This window comes from Muntiacus reevesi, chromosome 1 (genome assembly GCF_963930625.1).
Source record: "Muntiacus reevesi chromosome 1, mMunRee1.1, whole genome shotgun sequence".
In the NCBI taxonomy this organism is placed as follows: Eukaryota; Metazoa; Chordata; class Mammalia; order Artiodactyla; family Cervidae; genus Muntiacus; species Muntiacus reevesi.
The window spans coordinates 222,040,122-222,059,475 of NC_089249.1; the positions used below are offsets into that span (position 1 = coordinate 222,040,122).

Consider the following 19,354-nt stretch of genomic DNA (forward strand, 5'->3'; position numbering starts at 1 on the left):
GGTCAGGCTGCCCCACTGAGCCTCCTACCCCAACACCAGCCCCTTTGCAGAACTACAGTTCTTAGCTTGCCACACAGGTGAGGCTTCAGTTTGCTCATCAGTAAAATGCGGGTCTTAGTCAGCCCCTAAGGCTGAGGGCTTCTTGGGGTGTGATATCTAATATGGTTTTCAGTTTTGATTGTGGCAAAATATACATCACGCAAAATTTGCCATCATCACCATTTTTGAGAGAACAGCTCAGTGGCATTAAACACATTCACACTGTTGTGTAACCAGCCCCACCATCATCTCCAGAACCTTCTCATCTTCCCAAATGGAAACTGTGACCCCACGAAACACTGACTCCCCCTCTCCTCCCTCACCCCCCGGCCCCACCATCTACTTCCTGTCTTTGTGGATCTGACTCCTCTAGGGACCTTCCATGAGTGGAATCAGACAGTGTGTGTCCTTCTGGGTCTGGCTTCTTTCATTGAGCATCATATCCTCAAAGATCACCCATATTGTGTCAAGCATCAGGATTTCCTTCCTTTTTAAGGCTGAATAATATTCCCCTGTGGGCTTGGAGCACATTTTGTTTATCCATCACCTTTTGATGGACACCCACGCTATTTCCACCTTTTGGCTATTGTGAATACGGCTGCTACGAGCATCTAAGTTTTTCCTTTTATGATAAAGTTTTCCACTCTAGAGTGCTGGGGGAGGGCATCCCTGCCCAAGAGGGTGCAGGCTGAGGATGGAAAGTCTCCCCAGTCCGGTGGAGGAGGCTTAGCCAGGAAAACAGCAGGCTGCCGGGCGACTGGGGCAGAGTTGCTGTCTGCAGAGGGTGTCAGCTGACAGCCCTGCTGGGAGGCGCCGGGCCAGGAACTTGGGATTTCTTTCCCCCAGGAGGCTTCTAGGGGTCCAGTGGGCTCAACTGCCTGCCCCAGTGTGAGAGCTCTTCCTGTGCTCCTGGGGCCACCTGGGAAGGAGCCAAGGGGTAGTACTGGGGGGGTCAGGGGCTTCGGATCCCCCAACCTACACTCCAGGCTGAGCACAGTTACAGTCTGGCAACTGGTTCACATATGCCTTCCTGAGCCTCGGTTTTCTCATCTGTAACATGGGGCTAAGAACAACCCCAGCCTCTGGGATGAGCCACTGTGTGGAAGGGGTCTGGGTTTCTGACGCTGACCTCCAGTATTGACCCAGACCCCTGACTTTGGTTAAGTCTGGGTGATCTCCTGTCTACAGATTCCTGAGGGTTAGGCAAGTCTGTCTTGGCCCCACAGAGCCCAGCACAAGCTCCACAGGCCAGTAAGTGCTGGACAAATACCTGAATTAGCAGGTGGCGGAGGTGTGGCCCTGAGAGGGACCTGGATTCCTGCCTGCCCAAGCAGATTCCAGGGCGACAGTGACATGACAGTTCAGACCCACACGGCCCCCAGCTGCCTTCCTCTGGTCACACTGCACCTGATCCTCATTAGCAGGGGACTCAGGCTCCCTGGCCACAGTCAGCTGGGCCTCCGCCCCTGCCCCGCACTGGCCTGGAATCCTTGACCCTGGCACTGAGGCCAGCCCCCCTGGAAAGGTGCCAGAGGCTGGCTCCTGTCAAATGCACTGGGACCCCCTTACAGTCCCCCATGCCCTGGGCACCCCCATTTGACATGCCATCTGACTACACAGAAGGTGCTTCCTATCCCTGGTGGCTTGGCTGGGCCAGACTCTGAAATCTGGTCTCTGGAAAATTCCAAGGCCTAATTCCAGCCAAACGGAGCCCTTCTAACCCCTCCCCATTCATTGTGTTATGTAAGGTATGGGTATTAATTCTGAAGCATCTGGAGGTAGCTGCCTAGATTCAAACCCAGCATTGCCCCTTCCTGGCTAGGGAAGTGAGTTCACCTCCCTGGGCCTCAGTGTGTTCATCTGTGAAATGGGGACAAGGCCAGTACCTGGGTCTCAGGATCAGTGAAAGGATGACTTGAGACACCGGAAGTGTGAGGCACAGCTCAGGGATGCCACCATAGTTCTGCAGGGCCCAAGCCTGCCTTTTTGTCCTCTATCCGCCTGCCTCTCCATGGCTGCCCAAGCCAGAGCCAGGAGTCACCACCCCAGTGCCTCTCCTTTAGTCCTCAAATCCTGCTCCTGATGCCTAGTGTCCATTATGCAAGCAGCTTCCTAGCAGTGCCCCTCTGGGCTGTATTGCCCTCCCCACCAGCCCCAGTCCCAGAGATATTAGGCTTCTTCCCCTTTCTCTCTCTTCCTCTGAACCCTGCTGTGGCTCCCCAGGGCCAAGATGATCAAGCCTCACATTGTCATACAGGCAGGCCCCAGGGACCTACCAATCTGCAGCAGTCCCACGTGTGTATTCAGGACAATTAGACTCAGACCTCAAGTGCACCTTGCGGGGAGCCACGCCAAGCCCTCATTCCCACTCACCCTTCCTTTTGAGGCCTCGAGAAAGTGAGACAAACCTTCTGACCTCAGTTTCCTGCTCAGAGAAATGGGCGCGTGGACAATTCACAGCTTGGCGGGAGGCGCAGGATCGGAGAAGCCAGTGAGCTGAGCGCGCGACTGGCGCGGGGTTTACGTGCAGGATGCCAGCGCCGCTCTGGTCCCTGGAACTCCCGCCAGCCCATGAGTCCCCACGCGCCCGTCCCCTCCCGCACCGGCCGCCCGGAGCGTCTGGACTCCACCCCTCCCCCCTCGGCCAATAAGAGGCGCCCCAGTAGCGCGCGGCCCCCGGAGCAGCGCTGTGCGCGGTGGTCGCGCCCAAGGCTGCGCCAGTGCGCCAGCCAGGCCCCCGGGGAGGGATGGATCCCCGGCCGCGGCGGCGGCGGCGGCGCAGTTGCTGCCCGTTGGTCTCCGTCTTCCTGCGCGACCCGAGCTCAGGGCGCGTGTACAGGCGCGGGAAGCTGATCGGCAAGGTGGGGACTCCAGCACTCCAAGTCCGCGGCAAGGAGGAGGGGCGGAGCGGGGGTCCCAGCCCGGTTGAGCGCAAGCGAAATCCCGACCCGCAGATGAGCCAGTGTGCGCCCTGGCTTTTGTCTCTGCGTGTCCGCGTGTCTGCGGGAGTTTGGAGGCTGGCGCGGGGCTGGCGTGGGTGGATGCCTGGGTCTGCGATGAACTCGCTGTGCGGTGCGCGTTGTGTGGCGGGAACCGGTGTTAGGCGTGCAGTGCTGTGGCGTGGGTTATGTGTCCAGGGGATGGGTGTGTGGTGTGTTTTGGAGCCTTGGTGCGGACTCCCTGAGCGTGTGTGTCTGCGTGTGTCAGGTCTGTGCTTTCTGTGTGCGGGCGTCGTAGCGTGTGTCTGGGTACTGTGTTGGGGTTCTGTGGCCTCTGCGTGTCCAGGTAAGGAGGCGTCTGTGATGAATCTGTGTGCCTTCGCGTTTATCTGTGTTGTGTTGCTTTGGGATTCCAGGTAGGAAGGTGTGAGCTCTCTGTGTGTGTGAGGAGGCCTGGCCATCTGTCCTCACACCTGTATGCACCCAGCTTGTCTTTCCTGCCCTGCAGGGCGCCTTCAGCCGCTGCTACAAGCTGACCGACATGTCCACCAGCGCTGTGTTCGCGCTCAAAGTGGTGCCTCGCGGAGGGGGCGGGGCTGCGCGGCTACATGCCCGCGGCAAGGTACTCTCTGCGCGTCAGTGCCCGGGAGCCCCAGGACTGAAGCGGGCCCCCAGAGAGGTCCTTACCCTGGGGTGGGGAGCTCGCCTGTGGGGGTATGAATGCCTCGGGTGTGGGCGCCTACCGGGTGTATACACATGGTACCCTGCCTGCAGGTGGAACGCGAGATCGCTCTGCACAGCCGCCTGCGACATCGCAACATCGTGGCCTTCCACGGCCACTTCGCTGACCGGGACCACATATACATGGTGTTGGAATACTGCAGTCGCCAGGTGCGGGGGTGGAGTGAGAGGGAGGCACGTCCCCTCCCACCCGTGTCTGCTGAGCTCATCTGTGTCCTCCCACCCTTGTCTGTCTCTCCTTACCTGTTTTAACCTGAGACCACGCCAGGCCCACCTGTGCACCCCTGACACCCAAAGGCTCTCTTGACCCACCTAGGCACATCTTAGCCCATCAGTGCCTCTCCTGTACTCAGCCAGGCCCCACTTGCCCACACCTGTCTCCAACTGGGCAGCCCCGCCCCCTTCCCCAGGCTCGGGGCTCCCAGGGCCACTCACATGGTGCAGTCCAGAGCCTAGATATCTGATTGGCAGGGATGCCCGTTCCTGGACCCAACTGAACTTAGCTGCACCTTCACAGCCCACTTAAATAAACTCAGCCCACTTAAATAAACCTAAGCTCACCTGTGCCCAGCGTGCACCCACCTTGTGTTTATCTTTGGCCTACAAGCTCATCGTGGCCCCTCCGTTCACTGAACTCCTGTGGGCTCAGGCTCAGAGCTCACTTCTGCCCATGCCACAATCAGCCACGTCCACCTGGGCCTGGCTGAATTTTCCTTTGCCTTCTTGGGCCCCTGGAACTCACCTGTGTCTCCTCGATGGTGGTGCGGCACCTGTCGGGCCCCTGCAGTCGCTGGCCCACGTGCTGCAGGCACGGCAGACACTGACGGAGCCCGAGGTGCGCTACTATCTTCGAGGCCTGGTCAGCGGCCTGAGCTACCTGCACCAGCGGCGCATCGTCCACCGAGACCTGAAGCTCAGTACGCGCCGGGGCGGGGCTTCGGGGCAGGGTGAGGGCGGGGCTTCCACTCAAGCCACGCTCCTTCCTCACCGCCCGCTGCGTTCCCCTCCACAAGGTAACTTCTTCTTGAACAAGAACATGGAGGTGAAGATCGGAGACCTGGGGCTGGCCACCAGGATGGGGCCAGGGGGCCGCTGCCACAGGTGACTGCAAGCTCTGAGCGGGCTCTCTGGGTGGGTGCAGGTGGGCCTGGCCTGGTGTGGGGGTTCCCAGTCTTCCTGAGCCCCTGTTATGCCCCCAGAGTGCTCTGCGGGACCCCAAACTTCCTGGCTCCAGAGGTAGTGTCCAGAAACGGACATTCCTGCCAGTCGGACATCTGGGCTCTGGGCTGCATCATGTGAGTCCCCCTGGGAGCCCCAGGCCTGGGGAAGGGGGTTAGGAATGCCCAGGTGGGGACAGGCAGGCATGAGCAAACATAGGACCTCAGTGTGTGCAGCTGGGGGGCAGGCAGGAGCAGGCACCTGCCATCACTTGAGCCTACAGGTATGAATAGGGATACAGGAGGGTGTATGTGCAGCAGAGAACGGGTTTGAACATGCCCAGAGGTGTGGACAGGTGTGTGCAGGTGTTAGCTACACAGGCAGATCAGGACATTTGTACAGACATGAGGCATATGCAGGATTGGGACAGGTGCAAGCAAGCATAAATTAAAACTGGAAAGATCTATGCAAGTGTCCGGGTGTAACCCAGGTGCAAGCAGGGGTACAGACAGATGCTGCTGTCTTCTATGCAGACAAGAATGAGTAGGTGACAGTGGACGCAGGCCAGGTGTGAGAAAAAGGGTGTGAAGCGAGAATGGTGTCGGGGATTGAGGGTAGGTGTGCACAGGTAGGTGTGACCTGACCCTGGATGCCCAGAACAGATCCAAGCAGGTGCCCTGCTTCCTGCCCCCGACCTGGCCAGGTACATGGTCCTGACTGGCGTCCCTCCCTTCGTGGCGGCTCCCCTGTCGGAGATGTACCAGAATATCCGAGATGGCCGCTACCCTGAGCCTGCACATCTGTCTGCCAACGCGCGCCGCCTCATCGCCCGCCTGTTGGCCCTCAACCCAGCCGAGCGGCCCAGCCTGGACCACTTGCTGCAGGATGACTTTTTCACGCAGGTGTGGGGTGTCAGCGGGACAGGGCGGCCCCTCTCTGGGGTGTCTCAGCAGCCCCAGGTGAGGGTCAGCACCCCCAGGTAACACAGGTACTCAGGAGCAGCCTGCTGACCTCCAGCTCCCCACTCTGAAGGGCTTCACCCCGGACCGGCTGCCACCCCACTCCTGCCACAGCCCGCCCATCTTCGTCATCCCCCAGCCTCTGGGCAGACTCTTCCGAAAAGTGGGCCGGCTGCTACTGCCCCAGTACCGGGCACCCTGTGAGTACCTCCCCTTCCCCCATCACCTGCTCCTCCCTGCCCTGCATCTCACACACCTGTCATATCCCCTTCCTGCTCTGAAACCACCTCCACGGCAGATGCCCTCCATGTGGGCCCAGGCTCTGCCCCCACCCCTAAATCCTTGCGCCCCCTGCAGGCCCCTTGGCTCCTCAGGAGGCCTCAGGTTCTGGAGAAGACGGTTCAGACCCTGACTCCATGGAGTGGGGCAGTGAGGTGAGGACTGGGAGCGGGGAGGTAGTGGGGAATGCAGAGGGTGTCCTCACAGCTGGCTGGGCACGGGGAGAAGTCACAAGGTCTCCATGGGGAGGCTGGAGCCCATCACCAGTTCCCAACGTCTGCTGCTCCCTCCCCAGGGCTCCCTGTTGGAGAGCGGGGCTCTGTGCCCCCGAGAGACCCATCCAGCTGTTGGCCCAGGGGACACTCCAGAGTGACCTGGCGGGTGAGCACGCTCCATCCTAGACAGGAACTGTGGGCAGGGGTGAGGGCGGAGAAGTGGGGGGTGAGGATTGTGCCTTGCAAGTATCACAGCCCCTCTCCTGGCCTCAGTTTCCCCACCTGCAAAGTGGGGACCGTGTCTGGATTCCTGGGTTGAACATGGGACTTTTCTGGATGTGGGAGGGGGGCTGGGGTTGCCCTCCAGATCCTGTGCCCCCCAACAGAGATCTGTCTCCCCAGGGCCCGAGGGGAGTCCAAGGCAGGAGGTGGAGGCAGCCATCAGGAACCTGCAGCTCTGCCTGGATTCGGGTCCCCCAGGTAGGGGCGGCACAAGATAACGTGAGATTTGCTGAGAAGCCCGGAAGACAGACTTCTGGCTTCCCCTGGCCCTCCCTCTGGGCTGCTGGATTTCCCTAGGCTCCCCATTCCTGTCTTTTTCCTCTTCCAAGCATTCGCTCTGGGCTGCCATGTGGACTTGAGCCATTTTATTTTTAATTAAAAAAAAAATGCTTAATGAAATAAAGCAAAGCCCTGCAAGTGTTTTGGACCTTACAGGCATTTCAGATTTATTGATTGCTAAAAGCGGCTGTGACCCCAGGGTCCCCCAGTCCTCTCCCCTCAAGGCAAGAGTTGCTTGTGTTGTTTTTTTCAGCCACCCCATGTGTTATGCAGGATCTTAGTTCTCCCTACCAGGGATTGAACTGGCTGCCCCTGCAGTGGAAACATGGAATCTTAACCACTGGACCACCAGGAAGCCCCAAGAGTTGGATTTCTATGCCCTGGACCTTTCTCCCCATCTCCTGTGCCTCCAGCAGGCCCCTCCAGGAACCCCCACTCATGTCACTTCCTCCTTGTGCCCAGCCATGCAGGACCCCCCAGGAGAGCAGCAGCCTGTCTTCTGGGCCCCCAAGTGGGTGGATTATTCTAGCAAGTATCGCTTTGGCTACCAACTGTCAGACAGTGGCAACAGGGTCTTGGTTTGGGATAGCACCCACATGGCCCTGCACCCCCAATGGGGATAAATCATGGAGTTCCTACCCCCTGTGGGGCCAAGTCCTCCCTGCCTTCACCTTTCTTCATTCACTCAAGTATTTAATAAACACCGACTGTGCATACGTACAGGTGCTTACTGCCTGCTGGGGGAGAACAATGCTAAACAAACGAATCACTAAGTTGATTTTGGTGGCAGTTTTCTGAAGAAAACAAAGCAGATGAGGTGACAGATTGGCGGGGTGGAGGCAGCTCCATAGAGTGGTTGTGGAGGGAGGGGATTTGTGGTGGAGTGATGCTCAGGTGAGACAGGAAGGATGAGAAAGGGCCTGTTAGGAGCAGCATCAGAGGCACACAGAACAGCATGTGCAAAGCCCCCAAGATGGGACCCAGTGTGGTGGATTTGAGGAGTGGAATGGAGGCAGACATGAAGTTACAGAGCCTCATAGGCCACTGCTGGGCTTGGGGCAGGAAGGAGGAGTCTGACTTGTACTTTTATTAACAGGAGACCAGCAGGGAGGTGGCCGGACTAGCTGGGTGGATAAAGGTGGTGACTTGGGCTGGGGTGATGGCTGTGGAGGGGTGAGCAAGGGCTGCAATCTGGGTGTAGTTTGCAGGTTTGGGGGGGGGGGAATGGAGCAGCCACCAGGCAAAAGAGGAAGGTGGCAAGAGGGCAGATGTGGGGAGCCATCAGGATCTCAACATGGACAGCCAAGTCTGAGGAGCCATGGGTCTGGAGTTTAGGGCCGGGGTTGGGACTGGATGGATAGAGAGGGCTTGGTTTCAAAGCCCTCTGCAGAGCTGGTTTCAAATCATGGTCCAAGGGGCTACAGGAGAAGGTGTCCTCGGGTGGAGCCCGAGGATGGAGCCCCTGACTCCATGCTCGCCACCCTGTGCCCCCCCAAACAACAGCCAGGTGAGCTACGTGCCCCACTTGGGAAAGCTGCAGATGTTTACCCTGAGGAATGTGCCCAGCCTGCTGGGTGCCCTGCTGTTCCCCAGGGCACAGGATTCCCTGCTGGCTGTCCTGTGGCTCTTTGCCTGGTACATGCAGCAGCAGCTTCAAGAGGTGAGGGTGGAGGTGGGGGAGCCAGGGGGCCAGGTGGTGGGGATCCCCGGCCCTGAGGCCTCCCAGCTGGGTCTGTCCACATGAGGGGGGGCCTGTCCATGCCCAGTTGGCCGGGAGCACCTGGTGCTGCTGCTCTTCAGCGACGGGATGGTACAGGGGAGCAAGGGGCCCCCTCAGATGGGCCGGGTGTGTTGCATGCTTTTGGGAGAAAGCCCTAGTAAGCAGTTGGTTCCTGGTGGAGCCAGGAACTGAGATTTACGACTCCCAAGCATAAAACTGGAAATAAAATGTGTTCGAATGATGGCAGAATGTCACTGGGGATCATGGTCCCATGTGGTCACCGGTAGCAGCTGGCAAAATGTCATCTCACTGCAGAATCAGTTGTAGGTTTTCCTGAGCAATTCTGGCAATCTCTAAGAAATTGTAGCCGCTCCTAAAACAGACTTCCAACGCAGTAGTATACAATCCTTACTCTCATCTTACAAAAATTAGTATGATTTTATTTTACAGTAAAAACCCTATCTCTGTTTAGACCAAAGTGCCCTGACCTGGGCTGGGTCTCAGAGGGCAGGATTGGCTTCCAATGGCCATGGCCAGCGGTGGGGAGAGCTGGCACCAGTGAGGAGCTGCTGTTCCCCAGGGCACAGGCTTGAGTAGGAGGTCTCACTGAGTGGTTATAGGCAGGGGCTCCCATCTGAGCCTTGGTCTCCCTGTCTGTGCGGTACAGCCCTGGCTCCTGGCCTGGAGTCCCCACGGCGGGGGGCAGCCACTGAAACTCAGGTCAGGCACCCTCAGTCTCCTGTCCACTTGCCCCCCGAGGGCCGGGGCCTCTTCTCCCTTCCACCCCAGCTTCTCCCCACATTGGCAGGTCAGCGGCAGCGGAGATCAGGAACAACTTGTGCTGAGTGGGGGTGGTGAGGAGCTGCTGCTCACAGTCTGGGAACTGGGCCAGCCTGGCACCTCCTACCCACTGGGCATCCTGCGGGGCCATGGCTGTGCCCCAGGCACCCACCAGCACCTTCAGCATGCCATCCTCATGCTACAGAGCATTTAGCGATCCCAAGGGTCAGAGTGGACCTCTGCATGTTGATACCCAGGACCCAGGGTCCATTTCTGCCCCCATTGCCCCCCTTTCCTCCCTGAGGGACGTCCTTGGGGACAGCATAGGGAGTGTGCAGGGGGTTGGGGGGGGGGTCCTCGTCTAGCCTCTTGGCATGACTGTTCAACCCAGACTTGTGTCTAGATTTGTTCTTTTTTCATTAAAGGAGACTTGACTCTGCAGCCTGCCCCATCTGCCTCTCTTTGGGGCATTTGAGGAGCTTTGGCAAGGGGGCACCCAAACCCAGTATGATCTGAGCCCACTGCTCTCTGTGATACAGATAGGTGGGCCAGATTTTCACCAACACAGAAATCCTTACCAGACTGGGGTTCTGCCATGACCAAAACTCTCAAGTATGGAACACTGCTTAACGGATGGTCAGGGAGGACATGGATGGGGAGGCTGGGGAAATGGTGACCTCTGTCATGCCAGGGCAAGACATTTGGCACCTTTGCCCTGGGGTGGGGTGTGTGCGCTTCTAGAGCTGGAGGCTCTGGTTGATGGACAGCTGGCCGTTATGTGCAAGAGGATAGTATCAGAAAGATGAGTTCAGGAAAGAGCTGGCTGGCGAGCCAACAGAAACGAGAGAACTCAGAGGCTTGAGTCTGGCTGGTCTGGAAAAGACAATTGCTTCCTGAACCCAGATTGTAGGAGGCGGTGTTCTTCAATCCATCAGGCTCCCTGTGCTGGGTCAGGATCAGGTCGAGTGAAGCAAATCCCAAGGCTTTTTAAGATTTTTTTTTTTTAATGTATACCATTTTTAAGGACTCTGTTGCATGTGTTACAATATTGCTTCTGTTTTATGTTTTGGGTTTCTTGGCCATGAGGCATGTGGGATCTTAGCTCCCCCACCAGGGAGGTTCCAATCCCAAGGTTTTGAACAAAGGTTCTGAGCCCTTTGATGACATCCTTGCCACCTGGCGTGGCTGCCTGTGGAGGCGGGAGGTTCAAGCCCATCTGCTGTGTTCAATGGGAAGATGTCTCAGGGGTTGGAGACGTGGCCCAGGCAGAGCTGCAACCCTCACTCAGGTGACCCTTCACAGCCCTGGGAAGGATCCCAGGGCCCACAGGCACCCACCTGCAGGCAGGGCACAGGGGCACCTGAAGAGGGACGAGGCCTGCAGCAGGTCACCAAGCAGGTCAGAGTTGGGAACCTAAGCCCACCCCCCAGCAGGCTTTTCCCTTTGAACTGCCTGCTTGGAAAGAATCAGTGCAGGAGACCCAGGCTCAATCCCTGGGTGGGAAGACTCCTTGGAAAAGGGAATGGCAACCCACTCCAGTCTTCTTGCCTGGAGAATTCTATAGACAGAGGAGCCTGCTGCTGCTAAGTCGCTTCAGTCGTGTCCGACTCTGTGTGACCCCATAGACAGCAGCCCACCAGGTACCCCCGTCCCTGGGACTCTCCAGGCAAGAACACTGGAGTGGGTTGCCATTTCCTTCTCCAATGCATGAATGTGAAAAGTGAAAGTGAAGTTGCTCAGTCATGTCCGACTCTTAGCGACCTCATGGACTGCAGCCTACTAGGCTCCTCCGCCCATGGGATTTTCCAGGCAAGAGTACTGGAGTGGGTTGCCATTGCCTTCTCCACAGAGGAACCTGGTGGGCTACAATCCACTGGGTTGCAAAAAGTCAGACACGACTGAGCAACTCACACACACACCTGCTATCAGTTTCCAAATTGCAACCTCACAGATGAAGCTAAATCCCCAGGGCTGATGCCTGTCATCTCTGGCCCTCTTCCTTCCTGGGGAGGAGGCCCCAGCAAGGTTCTCTGGATCTTTCTATCCATTTTCAGGCACTCATGCTCCTGTGGCTTCCCTGGTGGCTCAGTTGGTGAAGACTGCCCACAATGCGGAAGACCTGCGTTCAATCCCTGAGTTGGGAAGATCCCCTGGAGAAGGGAATGGCTACCCACTCCAGTATTCTGGCCTGGAGAATTCCATGGACTTTATAGTCCATGGGGTCTCAAAGAGTCAGACACAACTGAGTGCCTTTCAGTATGTTCCTATGGAAAAAATTAAACCATCAGTGTTGCTCTTTCTCTCAACCCTATGACTGGGTGCATTCCTGTCTCTGGGTGGAAAGACCCACCTGGTGATTTTGTGGAAGAACAGGTAAAGGGAGGGAACGAAGGGGCTGGGGGCCCATCAGGGGAGGTCACAGGCCTGAGTGTGGTCAGACCCGGGAAGAGAAATTGTTCTGCATAAAAAAGGGAGAGTTTAGAATCTCCCCGGATTCCCTGGAGAATCCAGAGGAATGGGGTGTGAACGGAGAAGTACACAAACCATGTGTGAATTGTGTTTTTTAAATTTTTTTTTTACTTTGCTACTATTATTACTACTGAGGTAACATAACATGAAAATCACCATTTTAACGTGTACAGCTCCATGGCACTAAGTGCATTCAGTGTTGCACAGTCACCACCCCTGTCTAGTTCCAGAAGAGTCCATCACTCCAGAAGAACACCTGTCCTCATCAGCAGTCACTCCTCACCCCCTTCACTTCCCCAGCCCCTGACAACCAAGAACCCACTCTCTGTGCCTGTGGATCTGCCTGGAGATCCACATTTCCCATTTTCTGTTCTGGACATTTCCCATCAACAGAATCACATGCTGTGTGGCCTTTCATGTTTGACTTCTCTCACCGAGTATCATATTTCTTTTTTTTCAATTAAAAAAAATATTTACTTATTTGGCCTTGCTGCATAGCATGTGGGATCTTAGGTTCCAGACCAGAGATGGAACCCATTCCCTCTACAGTGCAAGCCCGCAGTCTTAACCACTGGGCCTCCAGGGAAGTCCCGAGCATGGTATTTTCAAAGTCCATCCATGCTGCAGTGTGTCAGAATGTCACTCTTTTTCCTGGCTAATACTCTAATGTATAAATAGATGTTTCAAGTCACTCAGTTTGGGGGTGATGCATTACCCAGCAATAGCTAACTAGCACACATGCCAAAACATGAGAAGGACCCAGCCCCTTTTCTACCCAGAACATTTGTTTCTGGGAGTGGGGGGGAGGCAAAACATCCACGGTCCATTTAACTGTGCATCTTGCAAAATGACCTACCTAGAGTATTTATTTCCATCTGTTTGTGGGCGTAAGAACAGCAACAATCTGTGAGAATCGCCCACACCCTGAGCCTACAATGGTGGTTTATTAAAAATAAACCAACCACGGAATATATTAATTTCATAACCTCCCAGGCCGATTCTTATTTCTAGGTATGAGAACTTCGAGAGATGGCAAAGTGCCCACACCACCCTCACACTGAAAATTTCTGGAATCTTCTTCAGAGAGGTTAACTGTGTGTCGTAAGAAATAAAATTACTAGGAGAATAGCCTCACCTTTGGGGGCATTTACAACGGGTTGGAGCTTCATGAAATGGAAATGAATTCATTCCAGGGATGACCAGGCCGTTTTTGTGTGTGTGTGTGTGTGTGTGTGTGTGTGTGTGTGTGTGTGTGTGTGTGTGTGTGTGTGTGTGTGTGTGTGTGTGTGTGTGTGTGTGTTTAAAGAAACCACGGAAAGTATATTTTTCACTCAATTCTACCCTTTTCCTCCAATCTAAAGCGTCCGCAGACCCCAGCCTCTGGACTACCTCTTCATTGGTCCGTGGGAGCATGTGTCACGATGCCTCCTCCAATCACCAGCAAGCGAGGCGGGACCAGGGCTGTAGCATCCCGGGCAGGCAGGTTGGTTGGTGCCATGGCAACCTGGCGTGCCATCACAAAGCCTCAAAGGCTCCAGGTCCTGACTGCGGGCACCTGGTTCCCCATCTACTCTAATTCTCAAAGCTCACCTGAGTGCTGGGGGCTTTCCTCTCCCCATTTAACAGATGAGAAAACTGAGGCACATGGGTTGCTAGGAGAACAGCTGTAAGTAGGTCAACCTGAATAATATCAGACCGCCTCACTGAAGAGTATAAAAAATCCTGATGACTCCGGGGAATCATGCTGAGCAAAAAACAAAAACAATGTCTAACATACTTACAGTCTCACATACTGTAAGATTATGTTTATATAGTACTTTTGAAATGATATCCTTTTTGAAATGGAGGACATTTGAGTGGTTGCCAAGGTTAGGGAAATAGGCCACCGTGGTGGTGTATACATGTACCTACCCTGCTGATAAAACTGTAGACAACTAAATACACACACATACACAAATGCAAGAAAAACTGAGGGACCTGGAAATCTGATTTAGATATAAATGTATCCTGGTTGAGGTACCGACTGTTGTTTTGCAAACGCAAACTTTGGGGGAGACTGGACAGAATGTATAAGGGATCAGCATTATTTCTTAAAACTCCAGGGGAATCTACAAGATCTCAATAAAAATTTCAATTAAAAACTCTGTTTCGGACTTCTCTGGCAGTGCAGTGGTTAAGACTCCTCGCTTCCATTGCAGGGGTGCAGGTTTGACCCCTGATCTGGGAACTAAGATCCCACATGCCAGCGTAGCTCGACAAAAATTAAAAATAAAACAAACCCAAAAACCTCTGTTCCTTGGTTCCTCAGTAAATTAAACATAGAATTACCAAATAATTCAGCAATTTTATTCCTAGGTCTCTATGCAACTAAGTCTGTGTGCCTCAGCTACTGAAGCCAGTACTCAGCAATGAAGACCTAGCACAGTCAAAATTTTTCCTTTAATTTTTTAACACAAAAACATTTAATTAAAAAATTCATCCCTCAAGGATGAATGGATAACAAAAGGTGGTCCGTATATACACTAGAATATTCTTCAATCATAAAAGGAGAGAAGCCCTGACACTCCCTACACTATGGATGAAACTTGAGAACACGATGCTCAGTGAGGGAAGGAGACTCACAAGGACACACAGGGTGTGATTCCACTGATGGACTGTCCAGAGCAGGCCGATCCACAGACACAGATCCTGGTTGTCAGGGGCTGGGGGTGCGGAATGACTGGTAATGGAGGTGGGATTTCTTTTTGGAGTGATGAGAATATTCTGGAATGAGATAGGGGTGATGGACGGGCCAAATTGTGAATATACTCAATGTACACTTCAAAGTGGTAAATTTTGTTATGCTTACCACAATTGAAAAAGAATCCTGCTGCTCACGTGGCACCCAGACTAATTACAGCATAACTGGGGGGACTTGGGCTTTGACATTTTTTAAACCTCCTCATCCACACTGAGGATCTGTGTTGGGAACCGCTGGTTAGAGTACATGAACAAAACATGATAGCCAGATCTGCAAGGAGTATGTGCTGGATGCAGATTGAAACTAACTGACTTGTAAACAATAACTATACACTCGAGGAAAGGGAAAAGCTGCCCAGAGAGTTACTGTTAAGATATTAGCCTTACCGTGAGGACTCCCCTGGTGGTCCAGTTACTAAGACTCTGCACTCTCAATGGAAGGGGCCCAGGTTTGATCCCTGGTCAGGTAACTAGATCCCACATGTCTTAACTTTTTTTTTTAAAAGTTATTGTTAACAATTTTAAGTTCTGATGGTGACATTGTGGCTATGTGTGTTACTCAGTAAGCATCCTGGCCTTGTGGACAAATGCAGTTTGCTACAGAGCCTGGTGGGGGTGGGGCAGGTGGAGAGAAACAGCCAAGAATTGCTGGGAAATTTGAGAATTGGTTATCTGCTGAAGCTGGGTCCTTTGGATTGACCCTCTCTGCTTGGATTTACACATGACGTTTCCAACGCTAAAAAGTTTTACGAGTCAAGCATAAGTCATTTTAGCTGGGACATGAATCCATCTTAAGGGTTGCTTGAAATAAACCAAAATCAGATGTTCCAACTCTGCAAGTGGAACCCTCCATGTGGGTGGGTATGTGGGGAGATTCCGGGACACAGCATGTTCAGGGCCAATTTGGTCCAATCCCTGAGAAATGGGATGAACGGTTCTCACTGGGGGAGGGGAGGTTCCTGCCCCCAGAGGAGACTTTAGAACATTTTCATCGTCAGAACTGGGGGAGGGGGGCTCCTGGCATCGAATGGGAGAGCAAGGATGCTGGTCAACTCCCACAGTGTCCAGGACATCCCACAGAGGATGATCCAGGCCCCAAATGATCACAGTGTCTAGGGGGAGAACTTACATTAATTATCTGGAAGAATAAACTCCAAGCCCTAGTCACACTGGACACCAGGGTAAATTCCCAATGATCAGATGGTGTAAAGCAGGTGGCCTCCAGGGTCTGTGTCACCTCCTTTCCCACTCAGGTATGTATTTAAATGTGCGCAGTATCTCAGGACCTCAGAAGGTCAGGCGGTTAGGGATCTGATTAGAGTAGAGAAAAAACCCTCAGTTTTATTTGGGTGGGGTGGATCGGTCCCTGTCATGTATTCAATCAGCAAACATTTAGGGAGGGCCCACTGCATGCCAGCGCTGGGCTGCTGAGCGATGGATGGTGGGCTGTGGAAGGGGACTGGTTTGTGTCCTGAGGAGCCCACAGGCCTGGGCCAAGGGCAGTTACGCCCACTTTACTACATAAATAACAAGGAGCGGGCTCTGCAGCAGTATCGGGCAGAGTGCAGCTCTGGCCACACGGTGGCGACAGAGGACAAGCAGTTCTGGTCCCTCCCAGCCGCTGGAGGGGCCCGGCTGGGGATGGCTCAAGGGGTTAATAGCAGCAAAAGTGCCTGGGGCTTTCTGGCTTCCTCCTGGCAAAACCGCTCCTGGAATGGCAAAGATCAAGGCGCTCAGTCCATATCCATAAATGTGTGGGAAATTAATTCTGCTCCAGGTTCACGAACCTGCCAGTCCCCACCCCGTATCCTGGCGTTGTTCAGTCCCTAAGCTGAGTCCCAGTCTCTCGGATCCAATGGACTGCAGCACACCAGGCTCCCCTGTCCCTGGCTATCTCCCTGAGTTTGCTCAAATTTATGTCCAATTGAGTGGTGATGCCATCCAACCATCTCATCCTCTGCTGCTCCCTACTCCTCCTGTACTCAATCTTGCCCAGCATCAGGGTCTTTTCCAATGAGCTGGCTCTTCACATCAAGTGGCCAAACCATAGCTTTGACTCTACAGACCTTTGTTAACAAAGTGAGGTCTCTGCTTTTTAATATGTTGTCCACATCCTGTTAGGCTGCTCTGCATCTTTAAAGTCAGGGTGGAATTCAGGAATCACAGGAGGGACCTCTCCAGCATATATGTATCTCCCTGCAAATCAGTGGGTTCTCATTCCCCTCCATATCTCATAGAGTTACCACATGAAGCAAATAAAAACATAGTACATTCTGTTAAATCTGAATTTCAGGTAAATAACAATGATCATCAGGTCAAGGGGTGTCCCAGGCAATATTAGAGACAAATTTTGACTAAAAGCATGATCCACTGTGTATTAGAAATTCAGGTTTACTGGGCGTCCTCCATCTTCTAGGATGCATTATTTCAGCTCTGGCATCTGGCTTCGGTGTCCCTTGGATGTGCCCTCATTCTCATGGGGTGTTTTGAGGATGTCCTTACTTTCTGGCACTGCAAGATGTCTAGGCTCATTTCGTAGTTTCCCTGCACAGAGCATAGAATCAGCCATTTCTCCAAGGTGCTTGGGCAGCTTTTAACACAGCTGTGTGAGTTTCCTATATTGAAACAAAGCACCACACATGTGGGGGCTTAAAGCAACACAAATTTATTCTCCCTAACAGTCTTGGACGGCAAAAGTCCTCAGATTCACACGTGGGCAGGGCTGTCCCCTCCGGAGGCTCCAGGGGAGCACTGGCTCCCCCCTTTTCCTGCTTCTAGAGGCGCTGCATCCCTGGTTTGCGGCCCCTCCCTCCATCCTCACAGCCAACAGTGCAAATCTTCCCTATCTCTGCCTCTGACCCTCCCCCTCCCTCTTATAAGGACCCTGTGATGACACTGGGCTCCCCCTGGGGAATCCAGGGTTGTCCGCATCTCAAGGGCCTTAATCTCACCTGCAGAGTCCCCTCTGCTGCATGAGGTGACATGTCCACAGGCCCTGGGATCAGGATGTGATGTCTTTGGGATTATTATGCTGCCGACCGCATCAGCCCACAGGTTTTCCCTCCCCCGTGGCTTTGTCACCTTGGAGCCACTCTGATCAGGACCTCCACTCCCTGTTACCCTCACCACAGTCTCTGGGCACACTGGCCGTCCTGTTTCTCTGCTTTAAAAGAGTCTATATGGTAAACAGCTTCCCTAGATGCTATCTCAATTTAAATTAAAGCCAAACAACATTTAAGATTCAATCTCTTGGTTGCACAAGTCACATTTCAAATGCTGGATCACCCATGTGGCTGATGGGTTCTGTACTGGGCGGTATAGGTCTACAACAGTGCCATCATAACAAGATGCCCTATGGGACAATCCTGGACTGGAACTTTCCAGAGAGATGTGGCCCACAGAGGAACCTCCGGACACCTGGGGCTATTTACATTTGAATTCTCTTGACCAAAGTCCAGTATGGGATGGTGTGTCTTTCTCCTTGTAAAGGGGAAGGTCCAAGGGTGAGGAAGACTGTGGCAAAAATGGGGACCCAATAAAAGTCCTGACACAGGTGGGAGAGATTAAAGGAGGAATTCCAAGGCCTGGCTCCAATTCACCTTTTCAACTTGTCTCCCATTATTCTCACCTGTCCCTCTGATCAACCACTCTATGTTCCCTGGATGTGTCCTGGGATCTCATCACCTCTAAATCTTTGCCATGCTATCTGCACCTGACTGTGCCATCCAGTCAACCCCTCAATCTAGCCTACCTACCATATCAGTTTCCCAGGGTGGCTTTAAAAAATCACCTTAAAGTGGGCGGGTTAAGACAATAGGTATATGTTCTTCCTGTTCTGGGAGGCCAGAAGTCAGGGATCAAGGTGTGGCAGGACCGTGATTCCTCTGAAGACTCCAGGGCGGGTGGTGGGCGGTCCTTCCTGCCTCTTCTAGCTTCTGGGGACTCCAGGCGTTCTGGGCTTGTGATTGCATCAACCCCCCTCTCACCTCCAGTGTCACACAGTTTCTCCCCCCATGTCTGTGATCCTGCTGTGTCTCTTACAAAGACATTAGATTTAGGGCCACCCTAATGCAGGATGAAGGTTTTTCTGATAGCTCAGAGGGTAAAGAATCGATCTGTGACAGGAGACACGGATTTGATCCCTGGGTTGGGAAGATCCCCTGGAGGAGGAAATGGCAACCCACTCCAGTATTCTTGTCTGGAGAATCCCATGGACAGAGGAGCCTACAGAGTCACACAGCTTCTCCTCGCGTCTGTGACTCCTGCTTTCTTATAAGGACACTCTCTTACAGGGCCACCCTGATGCAGTATGATCTCAAGATTCTTTCTTGACTATAGCTGCAAAGACCGGTCTGTAAGCTCTGACACATAGGTTCCAGGGCTATATCTTTTGGGGGCCATGTACCAATGCACTCCAAGACTGGAGCCTCACCAGTGCCAGGAGTGTGGACCTAGGTGTTTCCCCATTTACAGATGGGGACATTCCAGCAGGACTGGACTGGAACCTTGGGTGCACAGGGTCTGTCCTGAGACCCACCGGGGTTCCACAGCCTGGGGTGACTAATCCCAACCAGAGGATCCGAGGTGGCCACCACTTGCTCTTGGGGGTGCCCTGTCCATCTCTGGCTGCTTCCTCTCTGTCCCTGTTGCCCCTTCAGATGCTCCTGTCATCCCAAACTCTCAGCCTTCCCCTGAAAGCCCTCCAGGCTGCTCTGTTCTCCAGGTTCCTCGCTGCCTGTTCCCTGAGCCAGCAGC

The 19,354-nt window shown here is 53.9% G+C and overlaps 1 protein-coding gene across 1 annotated transcript; it reads left to right on the top strand.

Annotated features, from left to right (window-relative positions):
* The first annotated feature begins 2,786 nt into the window (after positions 1-2,786).
* On the top strand, positions 2,787-9,605 carry PLK5 (polo like kinase 5 (inactive)). Its single transcript, XM_065919913.1, has 14 exons — positions 2,787-2,900; positions 3,487-3,600; positions 3,753-3,869; positions 4,507-4,636; positions 4,733-4,820; positions 4,919-5,014; positions 5,581-5,779; positions 5,910-6,036; positions 6,194-6,294; positions 6,448-6,496; positions 6,733-6,810; positions 7,354-7,444; positions 8,395-8,551; positions 9,420-9,605. Exons 1-14 carry the CDS (start codon positions 2,787-2,789, stop codon positions 9,603-9,605), a joined length of 1,647 nt encoding a protein of 548 aa, XP_065775985.1.
* Positions 9,606-19,354: the final 9,749 nt, after the last annotated feature.

Bases quoted from the DNA above. Each gene is read 5' to 3' on its own strand.
- PLK5 (XM_065919913.1), top strand. From the start codon at position 2,787: ATGGATCCCCGGCCGCGGCGGCGGCGGCGGCGCAGTTGCTGCCCGTTG. The intron at 5,015-5,580 runs GTGAGTCCCCCT...CGACCTGGCCAG, and splicing joins TGGGCTCTGGGCTGCATCAT to GTACATGGTCCTGACTGGCG. The intron at 6,295-6,447 runs GTGGGGAATGCA...TGTGCCCCCGAG, and splicing joins GGACTGGGAGCGGGGAGGTA to AGACCCATCCAGCTGTTGGC.